At 49.8% G+C, this 10702-nt stretch overlaps 2 protein-coding genes across 3 annotated transcripts in view; both read left to right on the top strand.

Annotated features, from left to right (window-relative positions):
- The first annotated feature begins 4678 nt into the window (after nt 1-4678).
- GLB1 (galactosidase beta 1) overlaps nt 4679-10702 on the top strand; it is a 115141-nt gene continuing 109117 nt past the window's right edge. The window contains 1 exon segment of the mRNA XM_025374311.1: nt 4679-4898. Within this exon segment, the coding sequence (XP_025230096.1) occupies nt 4824-4898 (75 nt within the window). The 5' untranslated portion in view covers nt 4679-4823.
- TMPPE (transmembrane protein with metallophosphoesterase domain) lies at nt 5105-9055 on the top strand. Of its 2 annotated transcripts, none has more exons than XM_025374316.1 (2): nt 5105-5190; nt 7586-9055. In XM_025374316.1, the coding sequence occupies exon 2, from the start codon at nt 7694-7696 to the stop codon at nt 9053-9055; it is 1362 nt and encodes a 453-aa protein (XP_025230101.1). In that variant the 5' UTR covers nt 5105-5190; nt 7586-7693. The 2 variants fall into 2 exon arrangements, with proteins under 2 accessions (XP_025230101.1, XP_025230103.1); XM_025374318.1 differs by having other exon boundaries at nt 5108-5190; nt 8101-9055.

Here is a 10702-nt window from a genome sequence, read left to right as displayed (position 1 = left end):
TCTGTGCTTCTCAAACGATCTTTGGTAAAGGATCAGTTCTGGGTTTTTTTGTTTTTTGTTTGTTTGTTTGTTTGTTTGTTTTGAGATGGAGTCACACTCTGTCGCCCAGGCTGGAGTGCAGTGGCGCCATCTCAGCTCACTGCAACCTCCGCCTCCTGGGTTCACGCCATTCTCCTGCCTCAGCCTCCCAAGTAGCTGGGACTACAGGTGCCCGCCACCATGCCCGGTTAACTTTTTGTATTTTTAGTAGAGACGGGTTTCACCATGTTAGTCAAGATGGTCTCAATCTCCTGACCTTGCGATCCACCTGCCTCAGCCTCCCAAAGTGCTGGGATCACAGGCGTGAGCCACCGCGCCCGGCCTTGTTTTTTTTGTTGTTGTTGTTTTGTTTTCTAAATTATTAGTGCTCTTTCCTGTCTATCAAGGATTGATCCTTTCCAAAAAATTCAATAAAAATAAATTATTAGAAAAATAGGCCGGGTGAGGTGGTTCATGCCTGTAGTCCTAGCATTTTGGAAGGCTGAGGGGGGTGGACTGCCTGAGCTCAGGAGCTCAAGACCAGCCTGGGCAACATGGTGAAACCCCATCTCTATTAAAATACGAACAAATCAGCCTGGCATGGTGGTGTGCACCTGTAGTCCCAGCTACTCAGGAGGCTGAGGTTTAATTGCGTGAACCCAGGAGGTGGAGGTTGCAGTGAGCCAAGATCATGTCACTGTGCTCCAGTCTGGGCAACAAAGTGAAACTCTGTCTCAAAAACAAACAAGCAAACAGAAACTACTAGAGGCCAGGCGCGGTGGCTCACGCCTCTAATCCCAGCACTTTGGGAGGCCGAGGCAGGCAGATCACCTGAGGTCGGGAGTTTGAGACCAGCCTGACCAACATGGAGAAACCCTATCTCTACTAAAAATATAAAATTAGCCAGGCGTGGTGGCGCACGCCTGTAATCCCAGTTACTCGGTAGGCTGAGGCAGGAGAATCGCTTGAACCTAAGAGGCGGAGGTTGTGGTGAGCCGAGACCGCGCCATTGCACTCCAGCTTGGGCAACAAAAGCGAAACTCTGTCTAAAAAAAAAAAAAAAAACTAGAACAATGAAATAAAAATAGATGTATAATAATTTTCTTCATTATTAGATTCAACAGATAGACTTACTTTCTTAAACTGCTCCAAGTTTCTAAGTGCCTAGGCTGAATTTCTGTACTTACTGCACAGCACTGGTCTGAGGATCAGACTTTGAGAAGTACTGGTCTATATTAGAGCATGTACCACATTTACAGATGAGTTCCTGCAGGGTGACAGCCTCCTCATGGTCCCTTCATATTCTCTAGTATGCAGGGACTTTGCATCCAGCACACTCTGTGCATTTAAACGGGAACTAAACAGTACACTACGGGCAGAAGCATAGCCTTGTGAAAATAACTCAGGCCCTAACATCAGGCAATGTAACTTTAGAGACTCGACTACTTCCCAACTCTGTGGCTACTGGCAAGTCATTTAACTCCTCTGGGTCTCAGCTTTCTCATCTGTGAAATGCGGATAATAGCATGTAGCTCGGATTGGGAGCAATAGTGACACATACTGGTAAAGCATTCAGCATGACGACGGCTATTACTACTATTGCTATTTCAACTACAATACATAGTCAAGTACTAAAAATCTCAGAAACAAACTACAATCTATATTCCTTTGGCAAGCTTATACTGTAAAGGGCTAGAACATAAATATATTCAGTTTTGTAGGTCCTAAGGTCTGTGTTGCAATGACTCCATTCTGCCGATGTAGCATGAAAGCAGCCATATGCAATATGCAGAGGATTGCAGGTGGCTGTGTTCTAAAAAAACAATTTATGTGTAATCTTGGCACTTTGGGAGCCAAAGTGGGCAGACTGCTTGAGGCCAGGAGTTCAAGACCAACTCTGGCAACAAGGCAAGATCTCATCTTTAGGAAAAAAAAAAACATTATTCAGGCATGGTGACACTCGCCTGTAGTCCCAGCTACTCAGCTACTCAAGAGGCCGACATGGGAGGACTGCTTGAACCCAGGAGTTCGAGGCTGCTGTGAGCTATGATCGCACCACTGCACTCCAGCCTGGGTGACAGAGCAAGACTGTGTCTCAAAAAACCAAAAAACATAAAAACCAACCCCACAAAACTTTATTTATGGACACTGACACAGGAAACTTACATCATTTTCAAATGTCATAAAATATTATTCTTTTGATTTTTTTTCATTCATTTAAAAATGTAAAAACTATTTTTAGCTGGCAGGCCATAGAAAAACTGGCAGCAAATTGTGCAGATTCTTAATAAAAATAATTTTATAAAAGAAAAAAACAGGCAACAGGCCAGATTTGATCCTCTGCCCTTAGTTTGCCAACTCGTGCTCTAAACCCTTTCGACCTCAATTTAGTGAAAAATACCTATTGCATATGATAACCTTGAGTGTACAGAGTAGGAAAGAAGGTAGAAAAAGTCGAATCTGCCTTGTGGTAAGGATTTTTGTTTTGTTTTGTTTTTAAACTTCATTTGCAATAATTTCAGGCTTAGAAACAAAAAGTTGAAAAAAAGTAAAAAGAACTCCTTCACTGATTTTCCAAATGTTAACATTTTACCACATTTGCTTTTCTTTCTCAGGTTCTTTTCATGCCTGGAATACCATTTCTCTCTCTCTCTCTACATTTTGTGTGTGTGTGTGTGTGTGAACTGTTTGAGAATCAGTTGCAAAGATGATGCCCTTTTGTTTCCTAAAAAACAAGGATGTTCTTTTATATAACCATTACCAAAATTACCATTACCATTACCCAAATCAATACACCAATACAAAACTATTATTTCATATTTAGAGCATGTAACATTATCAAAATCAGAAAGTTAACATTGATGCCGCCGGGCACAGTGGCTCATGCCTGTAATCCCAGCACTTTGGGAGGCCGAGGTGGGCAAATCACTTGAGGTCAGGAGTTCGAGACCAGCCTGGCCAACATGGTGAAACCCCATCTCTACTAAAAATACAAAGATTAGCCGGGCCTAATGGTGGGTTCCTGTAATCCCAGCTACTTGGGAGGCTGAGGCGGGAGAATCACTTGAACCTGGGAGGCGGAGGTTGCAGTGAGCCGAGATTGTGCGACTGCACTCCAGCCTGGGTGACAGAGTGAGACTCTGTCCTCCCACCCCCAAAAAAGGAAATGAACATTGATGCATGGTACTAATCTAGCCTACAAGTCTAATTGTGATTTCAGCAACTGTCCCACTAACATCCTGTATATGCCAAGCTTCTTATCGTCATCATCGCTAGTAATTTCCCCAATTATCCAGTGAATTTGATATTATTATCCCTGTTTTACCAACAAAGAAACTAAGGTTAATTTGCCCACAGTCACACAGATCGTAAGTGGCAGAGATGGAATTCCAACACAAGTGTACTGCCACCAGAGCCCTTGTTCTTTAATACTGAACTAGAATTGCAGAGCTTGGAAAGGACTTCACAGTGCAAGCACACGGAATTGGTACTCCAGGCACGAAAAGAAGCCAGGCACGGAGCCTCATGTCTGTAATTCCAGCATTTTGGGAGGTGCAGGCAGGCAGATTGCTTGATTCCAGAAATTCAAGACCTGCCTGGGTAACGTGGTGAGACCCTGCCTCTACAAAAAATACAAAAATTAGCCCGGTGTGGTGGTGTGCGCCTGTAGTTCCAGCCACTTGGTAGGCTGAGACGGGAGAATTGCTTGAGCCCAGGAGGCCAAAGCTGCAGTAAGCCGTGTTCGCGCCACTGCACTCCAGCCTGGGAGGCAGAGTGAGAACCTGTCCCAAAAAAACAAAATCAAAACAAAAAAAACAACCCCCAAACCAAAAAACAAAAACCTGAGGAAGAAAAGCCAGTGACTGATACTTTCTTAATCTCTCAAGGAAATGTCCGGTAGGAAAGGAGAAAGGAGTGAACAAATAGAATTTTTGGCTACTTTGTTATACAATGTAAAAGGCTTTTTTGGAACACCAAGGCACAAACTAAGGTTATTATTATTTTTTTTTAACTTTTTTTTTGAGACATAATTTCGCTCTTGTTGCCCAGGCTGGAGCGCAATGGTTCGATCTCGGCTCACCACAACCTCCGCCTCCTGGGTTCAAGTGATTCTCCTGTCTCAGCCTCCCCAGTAGATGGGATTACAGGCGCATGCCACCACGCCCGGTAAATTTTTGTATTTTTAGTAGAGACGGGGTTTCATCATATTGGTCAGGCTGGTCTGGAACTCCTGACCTCAGGCGATCCGCCCGCCTCGACCTCTCAAGAGCTGGGATTACAGGCGTGAGCAGAATTTTCATTCTAACAAGTTCCAGGTGAGTTGATACAGTGGCTCCAGGGACCGACCACATTTTGCTAACCCCTAGTTTAGAATTATTCAAAGAGCCCGTATATGATACGCGGACTTGATCTAGGGCGTTTAGGTTTAGTAATTAACAATTTCCCTCTTCTGCTCTCTCAAGGAAGCCAGAAAACAGGGAGACCATGATTCATGTCCAATCTCCGAGGCGCGTTATCAAGCTGCTGAAAGCAGGGCCTCCCGATTGCCGTTACAAAGGGTCCCCTCCCAGGCAAGACGCCTGCAAAACTTAGATAGTACTATCCTGCAGTCACGCGGCCGCGCGCAGCCTCCTAGCCGCCCCCACCCGCCCGGCTCGGCCACAGCGGGGCGGAGCGCGGGGCTGAGCAGGCGCGAGGGCTGGCTGCTGGGCGGACGAGGGGCGGTGCCAGGCCGCGGGTCCTTAGTCAAGTGACGCGGAGCGGCCGGCCTGGGCGCCGACTGCAGAGCCGGGAGGCTGGTGGTCATGCCGGGGTTCCTGGTTCGCATCCTCCCTCTGCTGTTGGCTCTGCTGCTTCTGGGCCCTACGCGCGGCTTGCGGGTAAGTCTGCGGGACTCGGGTACGGGGAGGCATTGCTAGGGGACAGGCTGGCGGGGAACCGGACTCGGGCCGCAGCCACCCGGGGTCCCGCAGGGCGGAGAGCCTGAGCCCCGAAGTGCCCCCCAGCAGGCAGGCGGCCGGCGGAACGCAGGCAGTGGACCGGCCTTCCCGTCGGGGGCGGGCCGGGCGGGGCGCGCGTCCTTCCAGGCAGCTCGGTCGCTTGTGCGTTCCGCTCCGGCTGCCCTCTGCGCTTGGACCCACTTCCCTATCTGTAACGAGGTGGTGAGACGAGGTGCGCCTAAAGATTTCCTTAGTTGGCTTTCCGGGAGGGGATTCCAAGTTGCGCGGGTTAGAGGGTGCCCCGGGTTCTGGTTTGGGGCGCCCTCGCTTTCCCAGTTCGTGCTCTGCGGAGCGCTCCGGAAGGAGAAAAATGGGGTCAGGAGAGGCCCCTGCTGTGGGAGCACTGGGTTATTTTCCCTCTGGGTGCTCGCCCTCTTCGTGCATCTTGTTGCCTTCTCACCACTCCCCGTCGCCTGCCCTTTGGCTCCGGTTTTTCTTCGTATTTGTGGGACCCTTTTCCTTCGGCGTTTGGGGGTCCAGGTTGCGTGGGGGAATAGGCAGGCTGCGGGGGAATCCCAGCATTGATGGGGGGAGGTCTGGCGAGGCGAATAGGTGAGGTGCGGGGCGTGCACGTTTGGTGGGAGAGTAAGGGCAGCTTCACTCGCTTCGTCTGAGCTGAGGCGACGGGCTTAGGGGGTTCCTAAGCGCTGCCTGGGGAGGTTTGCATCAGACCTGCGGAAAGGAGAGTGGATAGTTGCAAGCTGCTCCTCTGCACGTTCCGCGGACCAACTTTGGTTCCTTCAGGGTGTAGGTGGGCCGAGCCTGCAGCACGCTTTAAGAGCTGGTGGCATTTGACACCGTTGACTTGTAAGTTACACCCTTTAATAGGGCTTTCAATAACGCGCCTAGTGCAGAGAAAAGTGGTACATTTATCTACAACCAAGATTGAACATCTTAAGTATTTGGAAAACAGCTGCTGAAAATGTTTTCATTTTGGGAAAAAGCACAGATTATTTACTTTTCCCTCTTCACCCCGTCTGTGGTTCCCCTACCCCAGTATGTAGACAGAGTTCTTGTCCAGAAGGCCCGTAGGACCTTAGGAGTCAGAGTTAGCCAGCTGTGAGAACCACTGGGGAAGGTGGAACTGGGGCACAGTTCAGGAGAACAGTGGCAGGGTAAGGGGCTGGGGGAAAGGCAGATTTTAACCAGTATCTGGGAGTGGGGGTAGAGAGAGAGAGAAGGATTTATGAACCAGGAGCAGGTGGACAGGGTCAGTCTGTCTGATATAAGCTCATCAGTCTAGTGCAGCATCATTGGGTCAGGGTGGATGCCCTGTGGCTACCATACCTGAGGCCCACACAGGGAGGCTGGCATCACCCCAGGAATTCTCATGTCAGGTGCCTAGGTGTCCCTCTTGGGCTCCTGTGCCCACAGCTGAAGAAAGATACTAGCAGTCTAGCTTTTCATTATCTCCTTGTTTACATTTCTTTACGGTCCAAGACATTCTCCTGCCTCAGCCTCCCAAGTAGCTGGGACTACAGGTGCCCGCCACCACACCCAACTAATTTTTTTTTTTTTTTTTGTATTTTTAGTAGAGACAGGGTTTCACTGTGTTAGCCAGGATGGTCTTGATCTCCTGACCTCGTGACCCAGCGGTTCTCAAATTTTAACTAAATTTTAGCTGTCCTAGAAATTAAGAGAATATTTTCTTCCTTTTTTTTTTTTTGAGACAGAGCCTCACTCTTTCGCCCAGGCTGGAGTGCAGTGGCATGATCTTGGCTCACTGCAACTTCCACCTCCCAGGTTCAAGTGGTTCTCCTGCCTCAGCCTCCCGAGTAGCTGGGATTACATGTGCCCGCCACCATGCCTGGCTAATTTTTGAATTCTTAGTAGAAACAGGGTTTTACCATGTTGGCCAGGCTGGTCTTGAACTCTTGACCTCAGGTAATCTGTCTGCCTCGGTCTCCCAAAGTGCTGGGATTATAGGCGTGAGCCACTGTGCCCAGCCCTAGAGAATATTTTAAACTATTTGTTAAGAAATAATACATCATTATACATTAATAAACTATATATATTTGAAAAACAATAGTATTTCTCCCCAGATTTTAGGGTGAAGAGTTGCACTGTTTTACATTTCTGCAAATCTCTTTCAGTGTCTCTTAATAGAAGACAGTCAAAGTTTCATGTTTATTTCTGCATGAAATCTGTTGCCATATCACATGTCACATAGCCTCTGGAAAATTCCACCCTCAGGACAGAGTGAGAATGGAAAAGGCAGTAATGGCTTGGAATTATAATAAAAATAGTTTTGACTAATTGGACCCCTGAAGGGCTCAGCAGACCGCACTTTGAATACCGCTGATTTGGAACATTCTTATAAAACAAGTGCATGCTCACTGTAGAGAAACTTTAAACGTATAGAAAATGTGGTAAGAAAATGAAAACTGCCCATCATGTCACAATGCTGTGAGTTTCTTTTTGAATCATAAAGTATAGCTAGCAACTCACTGGTATTTGAGTGGCTTGGATTCAAGGTGGGTTGGGCAGACGTAAGTGGCCTTTGAGTTTTGAATGGGTACAAGGATGCTCTAATATCCCACAAAGCTGATGCTGGTTCCTGGTTGCAGGCGGAGTTGACCTGGAAACCTCTCCTTGGCCACTGTCCTTTCTAAAGAACTCATTTCCAGAGTCCACCAGCACAGAACTGGTGGGGGAGCCTCCTAGGAGCAGAGAAAATGGCCATCTTCAGGCAGCTGTCCCTAGGCGCGAAGGCCACCCTGGCTGCCGTCACTGTCTTCGTGTCCATGATCGCCTCCCGCTCGTATCTGGCAGACAGCCTTGAGCTCAGGGCCTGGCGTTGGCTGCTTCGCTTGCAGCTTGCCCTGTTTGTCAACTCGCTCTTGCTCATTGGCTCCCTCTACATTTGGCGCAGCACAGTTAGCAACCTCTGCCACTCCCCAGCTGCGGAGTCGACCTGTTTTCAGCTTTGGAAGGTGGTGGTTCTGGCATTTCTGGCCCTGGCCCATTCCAGTTTCTTCACCATGTTCTTTTTAGTGGCCGAGGAGCCCTATCTCTTTTCCTTGGCAGCCTACTCCTGCCTGGGTGCTTACATCATCATGCTCTTCTTCCTCTGCATCCTCAGCGGCATGGAGCAGGCCTACCAGCTCTTGGCCTGGCGCAGTGGTAGGGTCGTGGGCAGCCTTGACAAGACAAGGAAGCTGGTGCTCAGGCCTGCCCTGGCAGTGGGAGTGACTGCTGTGCTCAGCGTGGCCGGGATTCTGAATGCTGCGCAGCCCCCGGCTGTGAAAACTGTGGAGGTGCCCATCCATCAGCTGCCCGCCTCAATGAACAACCTCAAGATCGTGCTCCTCTCAGACATTCACTTGGGCCCCACAGTGGGCAGGACCAAGATGGAGATGTTTGTGGGGATGGTGAATGTGCTGGAACCAGACGTCACCGTGATCGTGGGTGACCTCTCCGACTCGGAAGCCTCGGTCCTGCGGACAGCTGTCGCTCCTCTGGGCCAGCTTCATTCACGTCTCGGTGCCTACTTCGTCACAGGCAATCATGAGTACTACACGTCAGATGTCAGCAACTGGTTTGCACTTCTGGAATCCCTGCATGTCCAGCCTCTTCATAATGAGAACGTGAAGATTTCCGCCACACGGGCCCAACGTGGTGGTGGTGGCAGTGGCGGTGGGAGTGAGGATGAGGACTGGATCTGCTTGGCTGGGGTGGACGATATTGAAGCAGACATCCTGCACTACTCTGGCCATGGCATGGATCTTGACAAGGCCCTGGAGGGCTGCAGCCCAGACCATACAATCATCTTGCTAGCTCACCAGCCCCTGGCTGCCAAGAGAGCTCTCCAGGCTCGGCCAGATATTAACCTGATCCTTTCTGGGCACACACATGCTGGGCAGATCTTCCCCTTGAACGTAGCAGCCTATCTCCTGAATCCCTTCTTTGCTGGTCTCTACCAAGTGGCCCAGGCTACATTCGTATATGTCAGCCCGGGCACAGCCTACTACGGGATACCCATGAGGTTGGGTAGCAGGGCGGAGATCACAGAGCTCATCCTGCGACGGTCTCCCTGAACCGGCCCTGCCCTGTGCACCTCTGCCCTGCCCTTGCCCTCGACCCTCCATCCTGCTTCAGAGTGGTTTGCCTGCTTTTCCCCTCCAGCCTTGCCCACCCAGCCTTGCCTACACACCCTTGGTCACAAGCCTGATTCAAACAGTGACTCCTGGTGGGGCTGCCTGGCATGTTCAGGCTGGTTTAACCGTTTCCTTGGCCGGTTGCTTTTTTTGATGCACTTGTGAGATCACTAAGGTCACATATATGAGCACTCCCCTCTATTTTCCAGGTGGTGTGGAGTGGGGACCTTCTCCTGCAGAGCTCCAAGGGATGAACCTCCCCTTGGGGTTGCTAGAAAGGAATACCTCTAGAAGGTGGGGCCGAGGAGGAGCAGGAGCATTTTTCTCTTGGTGTTTTAAAACTGTCTTTAGGACTTAATTGGTTTCCAGAATCATTGATCCAGAGCCGTTCTGGGGAAGGGGCAGTGTTGCCAGGTAATTTGGGAGAACAGGCAAGATGGAAGGGCCCTCTGGCTGCTAGAGAAGAATATTTTCCTTTCCTCTGCTTCTGTCAGGATCACCTCTATTGAGGGCATCAGCAAAATCTACTGGAATGCAAAGCTCCTCCTGTTCCAGGCCTTGAGGGATGCTATTTAACTGTCTGTGCTCCTGGGCCTTTGGGGGCAAGGTCGGGGGAGAAGAACGATGGGCGCCGTGGTCGGTGATGGTGGGAACGTGGCTGCTTAGGAATTCGGAAGGCTTTGCCTCCCTTGCCTCATTTTATACAACCCTTTGGGGAGCTAATTGGGGACAGGCTGCTTTTCCCTATTTAGAGATGAGGAAACCAAGGCAAAGAGAGATAGGGCACAGGCAATATGACAAGATGTGTAGGAGATTTGGGGCTAGAAACCAGGTCTTTTACCTCCCAGTAAAAGCGGTGCTTTTCCACCATGTGGTGATGAAGTAGCTGCATCTGTTGCAGGTGGTCTGTTGCAGGTGAGCGCGGGATTCAAATGCAGTTCACCAATTCACAGTGCAGAGAGAACGAACAAGGGCCTAGGACCCCATGCTCTTTCTAAGTGGTTTGCTTGAGGCTGATTTCAACTTACCCATACCGGCATGGACTGGAGCCTGGAAGGGAGTCAGCTAGTTTCAGTGTAGGATGTCTTACATTTGAAGAAGAGTCAGGAAACTGGAACCCTCCACCTCCGACCCCACGTTTGGGTTTGATTTTTCTGTGAGCAGCCGGGTTCACTCTGTCAGTGGGGGAGATGAGGCCTCCATGGGAGTGGCAGTGCTGTGTGCCTCTGGCAGGGCCTGCAGACTCCTCTCCCTGGGCCTGGCTGTGGAATGCAGAGACTGTTCTTCTGCTAGGTGGCTTCCAACCCACTTGCCTGACCCTATAAGAGCTGCCCTTGGGCTCTGGCCACGAAATGATAGGGCCATCCCCGCTGGCTTCTAGACCCATAGAAAAACCAGGCAGGGATTATGATGTCCAGAGTGACTCTGTTGGCCTGGCCCTTTTGCCAGAAGCAACAGATCCTTTGATCCTGAGATGGAGATAAGCACCTGTGTTAGAAAAGGCCTCACTGAGAAGACAGGGCTGGGCCAGTTTCCTGCTGGGTGATTTAGGCTTGTGATGGATAGTCTTCCTCCGATGGGGACTGA

This window comes from Theropithecus gelada, chromosome 2 (genome assembly GCF_003255815.1).
Source record: "Theropithecus gelada isolate Dixy chromosome 2, Tgel_1.0, whole genome shotgun sequence".
NCBI lineage: Eukaryota > Metazoa > Chordata > Mammalia > Primates > Cercopithecidae > Theropithecus > Theropithecus gelada.
The sequence above is the reverse complement of the archived record's forward strand: the minus strand, read 5'-3'. Positions and strand labels throughout refer to the sequence as shown.